This window comes from Uloborus diversus, chromosome 10 (assembly GCF_026930045.1).
Source record: "Uloborus diversus isolate 005 chromosome 10, Udiv.v.3.1, whole genome shotgun sequence".
NCBI classification, from domain to species: domain Eukaryota; kingdom Metazoa; phylum Arthropoda; class Arachnida; order Araneae; family Uloboridae; genus Uloborus; species Uloborus diversus.
The window spans coordinates 72420730-72433783 of NC_072740.1; the positions used below are offsets into that span (position 1 = coordinate 72420730).

The 13054-nt window shown below is 35.2% G+C and overlaps 1 protein-coding gene across 5 annotated transcripts in view; it reads right to left on the bottom strand.

Annotated features, from left to right (window-relative positions):
- The window catches only part of LOC129231210 (protein timeless-like), a 129498-nt gene that overhangs the window by 12607 nt on the left and 103837 nt on the right, over positions 1–13054 (bottom strand). For all 5 annotated transcript variants that reach the window (XM_054865463.1, XM_054865462.1, XM_054865464.1 and 2 more), the window contains one exon: positions 7584–7784. In XM_054865463.1, coding sequence (XP_054721438.1) covers positions 7584–7784 — 201 coding nt within the window. The remainder of the gene's footprint in view (positions 1–7583; positions 7785–13054) is intronic.

The following is a 13054-nucleotide window of genomic DNA, read 5'->3' on the forward strand; positions in this document are numbered from 1 at the left end:
ACACCAAAAAGAGAAAGAGTAGAACAAAAAATTTTACATGTTCAGAAATGCCACATTGCCATAAACGCAGCACATAAAAATGATGAGCAATTCCTCGATATTGATGATAATGATATATCAGAGTAGAAAATACCCATTAAAAAGAAGAAAAAAATACAGTACATATTTGCTTGTGGCTCTATCCAACAACTTTTTAAAATGTGAAGAAATAAAAACGAAATCTTGCATTTAAATTGATTTCCGATTTTTCTCCAAAAATCGGGAACATTTTCCCCAGCTAAGGTTTTGCCGTGTTCTTTTTTTTTTTGCAAATACACTCTTTGCAAGAAAATAAAATAAAATTTCATAAATTTTACAATCATGTTTACGATTTAGAATGAACAATAATCATAGTTATGCATGGAAAAAAAGTCAGTTTCTGCGATTATTTTTGAAGTGGTCCGTTTGCGAATTTCTGCTATCTGTCGCTTTTTGTTTGTACTAACATCAATAAACTATGTACAGTGTACAGGTTTTTCATTTTTTGCTTACTTACGTTCCTTTTAAGGTTTTACATTGCATTTCTGTTTAAATAGAGTTCCATTTTACTTGTAATCATCTATACAAAAAATTGGCGAATAGGAAATTCGGCTTTTCCAGCACTTTTTGAACAGTCGGCCGTTTAGTTTAATTAAAGCTTCTAATTGACGAGTAAATAATATATAATTGCATCAGAATGTGCCAGATTCTATTTCTTTATTGATTCATTAAAACAGCAGATCTGAAGTCAGGGTGATAAAAAGAAAAGTCGATCATAAACGCCGCAATCGCAAAAAAAGTCAGTTACGAAAATTTAACTTTTAAACACGCAGACGCAGCGGCGTTCCTTCCAGAAATTACTTTAGTCAATCAATGAAAAGCTCAGGATCCACTTGTTTCTTTTGCTTTGCTTTTCTTTTCGAAATTGAAACATGCAGAAATTTTAAGCAAGCAGAAACATGCAGAAAATTTAATTATCGGTGCGGCATCGTAAAAATAAGAATCAATGCACAATTGGAAGTGCTATACTAAGAAAGAAAAAGTAGGGAAAAAAGGGGGGAAAGTAGGAAAATGAGGAGAGAGTTCTAAAAAGTAGGAAAAATAGGAACTCTTCGGGATCTGAAAGGGATTTGTAACAACTGTATTTTCATTTTGAAGAAATTTCTGAGACCTTGGTTTGTAGCACCCCTTCATGGACAAGTACAAATAAATTATTCGAAAGTGCTAAAGCCTCTTGTAGAATACAAAGAGGAAAACCCAGAAATATCAACTGCGGTCAGCGAAAAATTGCCACGACATCTCTGGTATCTCAGTGAGAATTTTGCAGCACTAGCTGTATTTGATTTTGATGCTAAGTGGAGGAAAAACGCAAAAAAAAAAAAAAAAAAAAAAAAAGACTTTAAGGGAAGGAAATTATTGAATTGATGAATGTAATGTTATACAGTTTTCTTATGAAAAACAGGTTTTTGATCCTAATATTCATAGACAAAGAGTGTTTGCTATTGATTCTGAGCAATGGGAACTTCAAGATAGCCAGGGAGACTTCAAAAAAAAAAAAAAAAAAAAAAAAAGCAAAGAAACTGAGAGTTGTGAACGATAATCCAGAGCATGGCGTGACCTTTATTGAAGCATTTGCAGAGACTCACCTATGATGAAGAATAGAAAGTGTATTCTTCAAATGCTTCTAGAACATCGAAAAAAAGTACAAAAATTGCATGAAAAGTACTCTTAAAAACTAATTTCACACCTAATGAGTAAGTTACCATACATTCTGTGCATTTGGTTTATTTTCCCTATTTTTTCTAGATTTACTTAGCTTTTCATATTTTTCTGTACTTGGTTTGTTTTTCATATATATATATATATATATATATATATATATATATATATATATATATATATACACTGGTGTCCAAGTTGTTATTTATAGCAACTTATAGCATAGTTGTTATTTATGTGAGTAATGTGAGAAATATACATCGAAATAGGGGAAAACGTGATATGCAAGTGCAACACGGTTGCAAAATAAGGAAACTACTCAAAAAAACGGTAATATTTACTTTTATCATCCCAAAAAATAGTTTAAATGAAAATTAGGCATATGAGGAGTTTACTCTTTGCACAAAAATTTTTCTTCAAAAGATGATGCTGAAGTTCAATAGTGTGTATGGCCACCTCTGACTGCCAGGCACGCTGCACAACGATTACTCATACTTTCTATGAGGTAGATGATGAGTTGTGGGCTTAAACAGTTCCAAGCATGCTGGAGAGCTCTTTTTAGCTCCGGAGCGGAACTTGGCGGGGGCGAAAAGGCTGCAAATTGTCTCCCGAGCATATCCCAGACATGCTCGATAGGGTTCAGATCAAGGGAGTTCGCAGGTCACGTCATTCGCTGGATATTTTCTGATTCGAGGAAGTCATCGACCACAGCTGTTCGGTGACATGGCGCGTTATCGTCCATGAATATGAACTCAGGACCAACAGCACCTCGAAACAAGCGAACATAAGGCTCAAGAACCTCGTCTCTGTATCTTTGAACAGTGACTGAGCCTGTCTCAAAAATATGGAGGTCGGTGCGGCCAACCAACATAATGCCCGCCCACACCATTACTCCTGCTGATGCAAAGTGATGTCTTTCTCTTATGTTTTGCGGTTGCAAACGAGTCCCCTTTTCTCTCCAGATTGTTACCTGACGAGAATCACCCTGTAGAGTAAAGCGGGACTCATCACTGAACATCACATTAGCCCACTGTCCCAGACTCCAATGCCGATGTTGCAAGCTCCAGTTTAAACGAGCGCGTTTATGCGCTGATGTGAGAGGAATGCAAACTGCTGGTCTTCTGGCATATAGACCGACATGATTGAGTCTCCTGTAAACAGTTTGTCTCCAAATTGTTATTCCTGTGACGGCACTGAGCGCCGAACCCAGTTCTCTGGCACAGCTGTCCCTATGACGTCGTGCAGAAATTGCCAGAAAACGATCTTGGCTTGCGGTTGTGACTCTTGGTCGACCTGGTACTGGTCGGCGGGTAACATCTCCCGTATTTGAAAACCTCTCCCACAGTCTCGAGATTACACACTGAGGCACATTAAGAATACGAGACACTTCAGTTTGTTATCATCCAGATTCTAGCATTCCAACGATTCTTCCTTTCGCAAACATGTCCAATTGGCGTCTTTGTGCCATTATTAGTTCTGTTTCACCAGATCCAATGTTTCTTGGTACAGCAATTGCATGAAACGCGCCTGAACTCTCTAAAGCGTGCGAGCTGTTTTATCCACATTCCGAAACGTGCACCTAATTCGCGCATGACACCATCGACTATACTATTTTGCATAAACATATTGTTTCTTCTTCAACCAATGAATCTCCATAAGTAACTTTATATAATTTTACGAACATTTACAGATTTTTCTCGCATTTTATGAATTATGCTTAACTTTTGGACACCATTGTATATATATATATATATATATATATATATATATATATATATATATATATATATATATATATATATATATATATATATATATATTAGGACTCGACCGATGCATCGGCGCCGATGGTTCAACATTTTAGCCATCGGCATCGGCGGCCGCCGATGCTAACTTGCAGTAAACATCGGCCCATCGGCCTTAAAAAACATTGAAAAGCCGATGGAATTGGCCGATGTTTTTGAAAAAAAAGGACCTTTGTTGTTTTACTTTTTAATACAAAGTAAAGGGTGTTATTGTTTTCATATAAAATTGCTTACTTAAAATTTCAGTATGAATTTCTATTTTAATCACCCCTGAAAGAGTTTTTAATACTGCATTCAGGTACCAAACAAGTTAATTATTGCGTTGTTTCTTGCGGCTGGATGTACGTATGTATCTCTCATAAGTCATAACTCAAAAATGGTAAGCTGCAGAAGGCTAAATTTTCGCATATGGGATGTGCGTATGTTCCCAGTTGTGCACTTCCCTTTTTGTTTTTGATCGGGTGTTCTAAAAAGCCTATTTACTCATTTTTTGTGGCTATTTATTACTTATTTCAATGGAAAATTAATATAGCGTCTCAGACTGACGATCATTTGGTGATGTATTGCCGAATTGGAGGCTATGGAAAAAATATGAGATGGCGAAACCGGTTTAGTTTCATTTTGTTAGACTCCCGTTAAACCGACGGTAATTTTTAATTTTTCGATATTTGTAATATGAATCACAGTAATACAGTCTTTTCTGTATCGCTTCGGCGGAGCTACAAGTTTGGGGCCCGTCGAAATACATTTTGGGGCCCTATTTTTCTATCACAGAAGTTGTAAAACATTTATCGTAAGATTTTTGTAACTCATAATACGGTGCCCCTATGGTTATGGGCCTCTCGCGCAATTGCAACATTTGCTATTTTTTAAATCCGCCACTGCACGTCAAAACAAACTCGGGTGCAAGTTTTAAAAGGGTTTTTCTGCTCAATGTTTATGATTGTTTTGAACTGTATTTTATGACTATTTTTTGTATTTCCAAGAACACTTGCGTGCCCCTCCTCCCACTCCCTCAATTTCTGAAATTAAACTCTAGGCTGTACTTCTTAGTTGTTTAAAACTAACACCATTCTTAAAATTAGAGATTTTTTTTTCATTCAAGCTTTATATATTGTTTAGGAAGAATTTAGAGCATTAATCTCTTCAGCCGGAATTATGAAATATTGGACCAAAAATTTTGATATTTGGTACACAGTGTACTGTGGTAAAGGGTATCTTATTGACAAAATTTTGAGTTTGTAGGAGAAAAATTAAGAGAGTTATGGCACGTCCAATATTCCTGACTTATATTTTTGAAATCAATATTTCATATACAAAAACGATAAAATACCGAACAAACTTCATTATAAAATGTTCTACAAACAATTATAAAATATAATATAAGTGTTTGAAACTATTAATTAAAGATTGTATATTTTTAAAAAAATCAGGAAAAAACCTCGCTTTTCAAATGAAAATCCATTGTTGGAAAAATGAGCCACTCTCTATCTCTCAATCCTTATATGTCAGTGTTGTCAACCCCAAAACGAAAAATTACTTCAAATTATAATAAGTAGAATGTAAAGAGTCAACTACAAAAAAAATCAACTAATTAAATCAATTATTAAATGATTAGCAGCTGTTTAAAAGTCTGAAGGGGTTAATGTAAGAAATTGATTAAAGACGTTTTGAATGGTGACATAATTCGGAAATCAAAGGCACTTTTGAATTTTTTCTTCAGAAGTGCTGAAGTAGATTCAGAAACTCTTCCGAGGCGTTGGTGGTAGCGGTTCTGTACTAAAAAAATGAGACTGCAGTTGGGGCCGAAGTTTAATGTGAGTTACTCCAAAATCGGAGGGTGTCCCCCCAAACCCACCCTCGTCGTTTCAAGCATTTCTTAAATATTTAGCGATTATTTATTTTGACTAAGAAATGTCATTTTGCGTATTTCTTATACTTGTATCAATGATCCTTCAAATCCCTGACAATCTTAACAATTTATTTCTGTTAGAATTTTTTGGGCAATCACGATTGCTTATTGTTCTCATTTGGCTGTCCTTGACGTTAGGCTGATTTTATTCCCCCCCCCCCCGCTTCCCTCTGCCGCACTCTCGCCCACCGCAGGCGCGGCTCCTCCGGTCCTGAGCAATGTCCCCCGAAATCCGCTTCTCCTGGTCAGTGGCGTCCATGTCCTACACAGCTCACACACACACACACACACGCCTATGTGCATACACAAGTCTATGCACACACGAGCCTACACATGCACAAGCACCTACACACAGAGAGACATACACGCCTACGTGTGTGCACAGGTCTACGCACACACAAGCCTACATATGCATGCGCGACTACACACACACACACAACTATACACTCGTAACCGCCCAGGAGAAGGGCAGGTTTAGGGAGTCAGGAGCAGTTTCTGGAAACAATAACTCCAATAAGTAGTGTCCTGTCGCAACTCGTGATTGCGAAAAACATAATTTGAATTAAAAGTATCAGAATTCATATTAATCTTTTTATTTGTTTTTTGCCATCGGCCAACGGCATCGGCCATCGGCCATCGGCAATCGGCCATTTGGAGGAAAACTATCGGCCATCGGCCATCTTTGAACAATCGGCCAACAATCGACATCGGCCCATCGGCCAAAAAATGCCATCGGTCGAGCCCTAATATATATATATGTTTATAATTGCATATTTTCTTTTTCTGCAGATACAAAGAATACATAGCTTTGCTATAGCTGGGACAAACTCTTATTGGCAGCATTGTAAAGGCCAGGCAGTGCCTAATCACAACATTACGAAGCTGCCATGTTAGGTTACCCCAACTGTAGAAATTATACAAGTTTGCCCCTTTTTATGAATATTACAAAATTTAAATACGGTTTGCGTCACTTTTATTAAAATTTTACACAAACCATCACACAAAAAAAAAATTGAGTTTATTTTTTTCCATAGATTTCTGAATCACCCTAATATATATATATATATATATATATATATATATATATATATATATATATATATATATATATATATATATATATATATATACCGTATTACCCCACATCATCCGGCATGCCGGAAAAAGCGAGGTTGACCAGCATGGCGGAAAATTCAAGGTTTATTTTGCAACAAATAAAAAAGTTTTATAAATTTCTCCATTCTGCTCTAATCAGAAAGCAAACCACTGTAAAGAAAAAAAAAATAAATCTTGAAAGTAACCTTCTTTTAAAAACATTGCGTATTGCATATACGTAATATGTGCTTGTTATTTATGGTCGGTCATTATTAACGGGTTTTATGCCAATAAAGTCGCCGATTCAGATGCAATCATCGTTACTGCAATTTGTTCAATTTTTTTAAATAAAATATTTAAAATCCCAAAATACCCTGGGGCCTCATCAGGGGTTACTCCCCACGGGTAGGGAAAAACCATGAGATGTTTCGTGAGTGCTGCTGGCGAAATTGCCTAAAAAGCAGCACTAGTACCCCGACGATTCACAAATCAAGCAAAGGGGTTACCGAAAGTCCAAACCTTAAGCATGACATAAAGTAATTAATTTGAACATTACAGAAATTAATTAGACCACTTTCATAACTAATTGAAGCTACAAGAGAAAAAAAATCACAATTGAACTCAATACCAAGCAATGATGAGGCCCCAGGGTATTTTGTGATTTATTTTAAATTTTTGTTCTTTCTTGTTCAATTTTATATTGTTAATAAATTTATTGTTTACCAGTATCAAAGAACTGCCTATGGCGCCTATTGAACTGAGTTGTGATGTTCAATTTGATTGAGTTGTCCAGGTCACAAATACAGTTTAAGATAATGTTTCTTATATATATATATCCCCTAGATAAAAAGCCATCAAAAAGTTTATGTCAGCGGTTCAGTTAGCTTTATTTTACAGTTTTATTTATTAAAATTGCGTATGTACTGCTGATACTATGTTTCAATATGGTCATACATAGCACTTAAAATGAAGCAAAAATGTACATAACGCAAGATTTTTTTTAAACATCAGCATAATATAAAAAAAAACCTTACCTTTTTTAATGGGGCCCAAGCGTGCCGCAATCGTAAACAGCATACGAGAACTCCAATGGATAGGGATGCGAGGATACATTTGATATACACCAGAACTCAGGTGGAATCCCAGCTTTTGCAGCAACTGGAGGAATGTTTCATCCTGAAGAATTAATTTTTGGTCTTCGGTGTATGGTACGAGAGGAACTGCTACCCTCAGTTCTATTTAATGGGAAAGACAAAAAACAGAAGATGATATAGTAAAAAAAAAAAAAATATCTCTCAGAACTGAGATTGATTAAAAGAATTTTACAGTTGCATAAATATTACTTTAATGCACATTAGAAAAAATGAAGGAGTTGTTTTGATTTGAACAAAATTTAATAATAATAATGAAATATAATGAACGTATGCAAAAATAACTGGTTCACATTTTGAAAGAATTGAGTTTGAATGATTTTTATCCCCAACTTTTATCTTAATAAACTGAGTAATATTACTTCAATGGCATCAGGTGGTTTTTCTGTAAAATTTCTTACCAAACTGCTTGCAACTGTTGGAATAAACGAACACTATTCTGGTTTACCCCCCCCCCCCCTTCTACTTGTCTTCCCATCTCACCCCAGATATGCTGCTGGGCAAGTTTGAAGACAATTCATAGAAATGTGCTATTGAAGGTAAGTGCAAGACGATACGAGAGCAGTGGCAACAAGATATGTAGTAGAATGACGTTTGTGCATCGCATCTCTGTTAAAAAAAAGAAATTTTACAGTAAAAGTTACTGCCATCCATGTTGCTAGTAACTTTTACCATAAAATCCTATTTTATTGTAAAATTTTACGGTAGAATAAACTAGAGCGTACTGCAGGTTCAATCTTGGGACCTTCGTATTGGCAGGCGTTTTTGCTGACCACCAAACCAGCTGTTGGAACACATTGAGTGAGGGGGTGTACGGTCTTATGTGCTTTGCCCTGTAAATTACGTGGTGTATCAATTGGCCCTGCAATCTTTTTTTTTTTTGGTTCAATTTACTGTAAATTTTTCTGTACTGTAAACGCTCCATTTTACAGTTTTATTTACCATAAAAGTTTCCTGAATTTTCAGTGCGTGTAAACGTGCCATCAAAGCGAAATAAAATATATTTAACTTCTGATAAACTTTCAAACTTCAGCCTCCAGTTGGTCCTATGTTGCGTACCACAAAAGAGTCAAGATCCCCAAGCCGCCCGTAACTTCTCCAGGCGCATTTTCAGAGGTGTACAGCAGTGCAGGGTATAAATGGAAATGGGGCATTTCACTAAATGATAGCCATAAATGTCAAGTACAATAATGTATCCCATCACTTATTTATGCGTAATTATTTTCTTTTACATGATTTTAAGTATTAAAATTAAAATCACATTAATTTTCTTTCATATGATATTTACTTAATTCTAATTTCGTTCGATTTGACGTGACTCCATAGAGCACCTAGGCAAACCTTATTCAGTCAGCCGAACGGCAAAGTGATTACTTAGCTATTTTCATATCTTAAACTATGAAAAGTATTTATATCTTAAGCTATGAGAATAGCTGCACTGCTTCCACTCAAGGTGAATGGACAGCGGCGGATTTACTAGGGGAGTGGTGGGAGCGATCGCCCTCTCCGTGACCGTCATTTTCGGAAACCAATAATATTAATGTAATTATAAGGAATTACGAGCGATCGCTACTAACTTTAACCAAGCACACTCCACAAATTTGTTTTAAATTTATTTTAGACAGTTAGTGTACTAGTCGAAGATGGACAGCCTTACCCATTTTTTAATTTAAACCTCGCCCCTTCCCCCTTTTTGAATTTTAATCATTTTTTTATATATGGGTTTTCCAACCATTTCCTTCCAGGACTACACTATACTGGTATGATAAGACATTGCTATGGTTTAAAACAGTGGTTTCCAACCCTGGGGGTGATTGCCCCCAAAGGGGTGATTTGACACTTTAGGCGGATTTAGTCTATTCAAAAACCGTCACCACCTTGAATCGACTAAATCCGCCCCTGTGAATGGAACCCCATAGAAACGATTAGAAAAGTACACACATGCGTCGTACTGCTTACACGGTGTATGATTTACAAAGGCCCGTCATTTAGGGCTTCAATTGTTCCCCTCTGGCTTTGGGAAATTAATGTTTTTGTACGTATGCAGGTGTAAGTTTTGCTGCGTATTGATATAACTTACATTACTTTTGCACACCCGTCCCCCTCACCTTATCTGGAAAAATTTGAAATGATGAACCTGGTTTTAAGCTATGCAATGCCGAAATTTATAATCTGAAGGAGATTTTAGGGAGCTTACGCTTGCTTGCACTTTCCCACGTTTAGCCATGATTAAGTTATGTTTGACTAGAATCAAATGCTGACTCAAGCGAGACCCACGTGATAACAGGCGAGAAAACTCCCCTCCCCTCCCCGCTTTGTTACGCCACCAGTCGCCGATCTATGAACTTGGCGCGAAACTTTGAAAGCAGTGCAGTTTACCAGTAAACAGTAGTGCTGCTTGCTCTGGTTGAAATAGATGAAATAGGAAATATGTAACTTTGGATGCACATTTTTGAATACAATACTGTTGGATTTATTTCATCCTTTCCACGTACCGGAATGTAGAGGCAATTAAAAATATATATATATATATATAATATAAGTCTTAAGTGTCTGCTGAGTGAAAGTGAGTCAGCGATTTCCGCTTCCGACAACCTGCATGTGAAGAAAAAAGTTGGGCGCCTCATGGAATAAATTTTAAAGTTCGGAGGTAAGTACTTTTCTCAGATAAACAAATTTACATTTTATGCATTTGAGTTCATGCAGTTAAGGTTACTTAACTTTTCCTCCATTACACAAACAATTGTCAGTTTCCTTTCTGATATCATTGTCTGTAATTTGTAATTTCAGTATACTGCTTTAATATTTGAAACGGTTAACTTGCAACTTTTTATTTCTTTATTTTTTCAACTTTGCACACGCATTTATTCGCAATGGATTTTCCAAGTTGACAATATACATATGTCAAAATTTTCTGAAAATATACTTGTTGCTATCAGAAGCAACGTAACTTGGTGATGATATTCAGTTAATATGTACACAAGTTTGTTGAAATAGGCTTTTAATCTTATATTTTCGGTTTCGATTAAATTGTTTCATATGCTAGCATGTGTTATTTTGATCAAAAAACATTCCTTGATGAGCTTCCATAGTTCTGAGGTAGAAGATTAGATTTGAACGTCGGAGGTCGTGGATTCGATACTCAAACATTTCCCCCCAACTACGCCCCTGCAATGTTATTCAAACAAACTGGTTCTGTGCGTAAATTTAAAAAAAATATATGTTTTTTTTTCACTGTTGTCTTTAAGTTTTATGATATTTATGCACAAATTGTGGTTGAGTTAACGGTATTCATAATTTCTGGGCTTGCAAAAGATTACTTTTGAGCAGCGGATACACAACGTGTTTTTGCCAAATGCTCTATGCTTGTTTGTTTATGCTTAAAAAAGGCAAAATGTCTTGAACTACATATTTTTTGAACTCCTTGGGTTTTCTGTTAATAAGCTTTCAGGAACTCTGAAACTAACATAAATTAAATTAAGGAGCTGTCCATAAAGTATGTTGCATGTATGTAAGTTTGAACAAATCCCCCCCTCCTTGTTACATGTAACGCTGTTCAACCTGAGCATATTGTTATAAACAACGCGTGATGTCACACTTCTTGCTATCCCCTCCCTTCCACCTGTCACAAAACTGTCACAATGAATTCCTAAAAGAGCATACTCAGCAAATTGTTGATCTAAATTTAACATATATGAGGTTTTAAGTATTGAAGAAAGTTGCTAAAATGGTCATTCTATGAAAAGTTTTTGGAAAAAGGTTACTCTTTGTCATCAATTAATGCTTTTTAAAATAATTTTTCAAAAGCCTAAAATGATGAACTATTAAAGCCCCCCCCCCCCCCCACACACAAGAATCATTAGCAGCTGAAAAAGCTAAAAATGGAAAAATAGCCAAATTCCAAAAAAAAGGGGGGGGGGGGCTGCTTCGATATTGAATACATTTTTTTGATGTACAACATACAGTATTCATGATGTTGTATAATTCATTCTTTAATTAACGTTTTTCAAGTTGAATTCCTGTGTAATTTTTCGAGAGTGTCCACCGAAGGGGGGGGGGGGGGTCGGAATCATAGTCTCATAGTAATGATAGCTTTTCAACGGCTATAGTTATAAATAACTGTGCCCTTGAAATTTTAAGGGAGATGGAGGAGATGTTTTTGGGGTATTTTTCTTGAAGTTTTCATAATTGAAGGGGGTAGGGCACCGTCTACTTTGAGGGATGGCACCCAAGCAATCATGTCTTTTTAAAGCACAAATTTGCTCAGCTAAGTTAACATTAATAATCTGGTATTATGTACTTTAATTTGATGTTATATCTTTGAAACATATTGCAGTCATGTTTCCCGTTTACTTAAGTAAAAATGTATATTTATTTTTTTAAATTTCATTTAATTCTTATTCAAATACAATGGTAAAATTATTTTTTGTTTTGATGTAATTATAAAATGAAAGTTCATTTATTTATTTGAATACTTCTTAAGACTTAATGTTTCAATACAATATACAAGTAGTTAAAATGCGATTAGTTTTTAAAAAAATTTCAAATGAAAAATAAAACTGTTTATTTATCGCTTCGTTTTAATATGATTGTAAAATAAAATCGTGTTTAGTTATTTGAATACTTTGTAAGACTTATAAATGTTTTTATGTAAAATACTATGACTTAAGCTCAGTGTATTTTTTAATGTAGATTATCGGTTCCTTTTTATGTTTTCAAATGAAAAAGTAGAACTTTTAATGCTACTAAAATAATAGAAGACAATAATAAATAAACCAAATAGTTTAATTAAACCAAAATACTAATCGAAGTGCTCACTTCCCAATATCATTGTGGATCGATGAACGATGATGTCATTTGCTAGTTGGATGACCTTCCTATCTCGAAGGCCTCGACTCAAGCCAATACCTATTCTTGACTTAGTTCAGAAAGTTTAGTTCGAGTTCTTGTTGCAAGACTCGGAAAGTTATAAGTTAGTACGTGCATATTGTATTCATTTGGTCTACTATTTATCACTTGTTTTACTTTTGCTTCAATTTTCTTTGTGGATGAGTAAGAAGAATGTTGTTTTATTGCTTAACTATATATTTGAATATTGACATAATATTCAACTCTTTATTTTCCATCTAATTATCGTCTGCAATATTCATGTTTGTTTTCATCATTAAATGTATTTATCGTCTGTGCTGTATATTAGACTGGAAAATTCTATACCGTGAAAAAGGATTTGAGTTTTTTAAATATTGTGAATCGAAATGGTCGGTTATTGAAGTAACCCTGAAACGAATAAAATCTGTTAACAAAATGGATAAAAATTCATTGCACAGTGAAATGTTGAAGCAGAGATTAAAAGA